General features: G+C 38.4%; 1 protein-coding gene across 1 annotated transcript in view; it reads right to left on the minus strand.

The window, feature by feature from the left end:
* The window catches only part of th (tyrosine hydroxylase), a 7,718-nt gene extending 5,259 nt beyond the window's left edge, over nucleotides 1-2,459 (minus strand). The window contains exons 1-4 of the mRNA XM_077518019.1: nucleotides 2,288-2,459; nucleotides 885-1,088; nucleotides 631-805; nucleotides 1-12 (exon numbers count right to left, since the gene is read on the minus strand). The exon at nucleotides 1-12 is cut by the window's left edge and continues 77 nt beyond it. Coding sequence (XP_077374145.1) covers nucleotides 1-12; nucleotides 631-805; nucleotides 885-1,088; nucleotides 2,288-2,371 — 475 coding nt within the window. The 5' untranslated portion in view covers nucleotides 2,372-2,459. The remainder of the gene's footprint in view (nucleotides 13-630; nucleotides 806-884; nucleotides 1,089-2,287) is intronic.

Consider the following 2,459-nt stretch of genomic DNA (forward strand, 5'->3'; position numbering starts at 1 on the left):
GAAACCAGTGAACTGGAAGAAAAGGTCAGATTCAGATATTATGTGCTCAAGGTAACAATTACAGCTATATAATGGAAAACGAAGCAGGGAAATCGGGGAAATGATAGCCAGTGACTAACTCCGAAATAAGCACTGCCAGCGCTGAATTGGTGCTGTCAGGGAGAGAGTTGATGACAAGGGCCCAGGAGTGACAGTGGCCCAAGAAAATAGTATTTAAAATATATTATCTACAGTGGATATAAAAAAATGTATACACCCCTGTTCAAATGTCAGATTGTTGAGGAATAAAATAAAGAGACACCCAGATAAATCAGTTCAAAACATTTTTCACCCTTGATGTGACTGCAACCAACATTCAGATCACTCAGAACACTCAGTAGAGGTGGGAGGGATCAGGTGGACCAAACCATTTCTGAGGCAAGGTGGGTGTACGTTTGTTGAGTACTTTAAGTACTTTAACACTTGTTTAAGAAGGACATACAGTAAATAAAATATATATATAATATAATATAATATAATATAATATAATATAATATAATATAATATAATATAATATAATATAATATAATATCATATAATATAATATAATATAATATAATGTGTGTGAATACAAGCAGTTGAAATACTTACATTTGATTTCCTTGGTGGTCTTGACGTCTTCTGCATTTCTTTTTATCGCACTGATGAGCGTACTAACATCCGACAGGTGCACCTCACAACGCACAAAGTACTCCAAGCTGTGCTGGTTGTCCTTGGGCTTGCGGCACGACCGCGTCTCCAGATGGTGGATCTTTGCTTCAAATGTCTGAAACACAATTAATGGCCTTCCAATTAACAACACGTTAAGTGAGGGGAAACGATAGTTGACGTGACGCAGAACCTACCTCAAACACTTTGAGAGTCCTGGAAAGCATAGGCGTTTTGTTGCTTGCTAAAGTGAAGAAGAGGTTGACGAGGGCTCTTCCATCGTCCTCTTCGAATACGATCTGCTCGCTTGCCTCTGCAGCCTCCGCTGCGGCTGCGGCTGCCTCGCGCTCCTTCCGCGCGTCATCGATCAAGCTCTGCCGTCGTCCCAGAAACCGCTGTGACTGTTTCAAAAGAAATGTATTGAAATCTATAGTCTTTATTATTTAACAAAATTGTTGCCTAAAACACAATATGTACTTGGTGCACAAAAAAAGGGCAATTTCTCAAAATGCCTGCATAAATCGGGCGTGCATGCGGGATATTAAAGATTCAACTACACTCTAAAACTGGATTGGTTTAAAAAAAAATAACCATCTGGTCGGTTAAGCTCATATTAGCTTGATTAATCAAAAGATTGGTCAGACATTGATGGTGGTTGGGCGTACCAATTTTATTGGTTAGCCAAGCAACCAATGAAATTGATTCCAATAGAAAGTAAGTCTAGATATAGATCACTTGGAAATGTTTATTGTATCAATGTATCATATTAACTAGTTTAAAAATGCAAGTGTGTCTAGATAGATAGATGTAACCAGCTCTATGGCCTATAGTGGTGGAGTGTCTCCCCTGAGACTGGGAGGTTGTGGGTTCAAACCTTACCTGCGTCATACCAAAAACTATGAAAATGGGATGCATTTGCCTCCCTGCTTGATACTCAGCATTATAAATGAATTTCAACCCACTTTGGTGGATGTGACAATCAGCGGCACTTTTTTTCATCCTCTAACACAGATTAACCAATCTCTTGGAATGACTAATTTGTATTGGTTGGCCCAATCAGCAATATATATTGTTTGAAAACAACTACCATTCTGGAGTGGTTGCTTTAACCAAAGGATCTGTCAGTCACATAACTACAAGATTGGTCAAATTTAACTTTTTTTTTTTTTTTGGTAGATTTGACCAATCTGTTTTTAGAGTGTAAACCCTCAGATAGTGGGGCATGTAGTCTATTAATGCCCCTTTTATTTTTTACATTCATTGTGCACATGCAATAAAAAATAAAAAATAAAAATAAGAAAGAAAGAAAGAAAGAAAGAAAGAAAAAAAAAAAAAAAGAAATGGCGGTGTTTTGTAGAAAGACATCAAGAGTTGATGTGTATAAAGATATGTAATTGGCAATATGCAAAAATTGAACATGTCCAGCTGTTAATTATACTGTTTATTTGATTGTTTGTCAACATTACTTGTGCTAGACTAGTAATCATTGTCAGCCGCGTGCACAATAAGGACAATTACTGCTCCTCTTCAAATCCAGTAATCACATTTTGACCATCATGCAAACGTGTGAAAAGGTTTCAAAAGTGTCTCTTGTTCCTACCGTGACGGAGTCCGACCTTTCCAGCTCGGATGCTGCTCTGCGGATGCTCTTGGACGAGGATGTGGAGCTGCTTGAAAGTGGCATCTTGTGTCAGGTCTTCTCTTGGCTTCTTTTGCCAAGTCAAAGAAAGAGGTGGGGCAGTAAAAGAGAAAGTGCGTCTGAGCACGCTTTT

This window comes from Festucalex cinctus, chromosome 3 (assembly GCF_051991245.1).
Source record: "Festucalex cinctus isolate MCC-2025b chromosome 3, RoL_Fcin_1.0, whole genome shotgun sequence".
NCBI classification, from domain to species: Eukaryota; Metazoa; Chordata; class Actinopteri; order Syngnathiformes; family Syngnathidae; genus Festucalex; species Festucalex cinctus.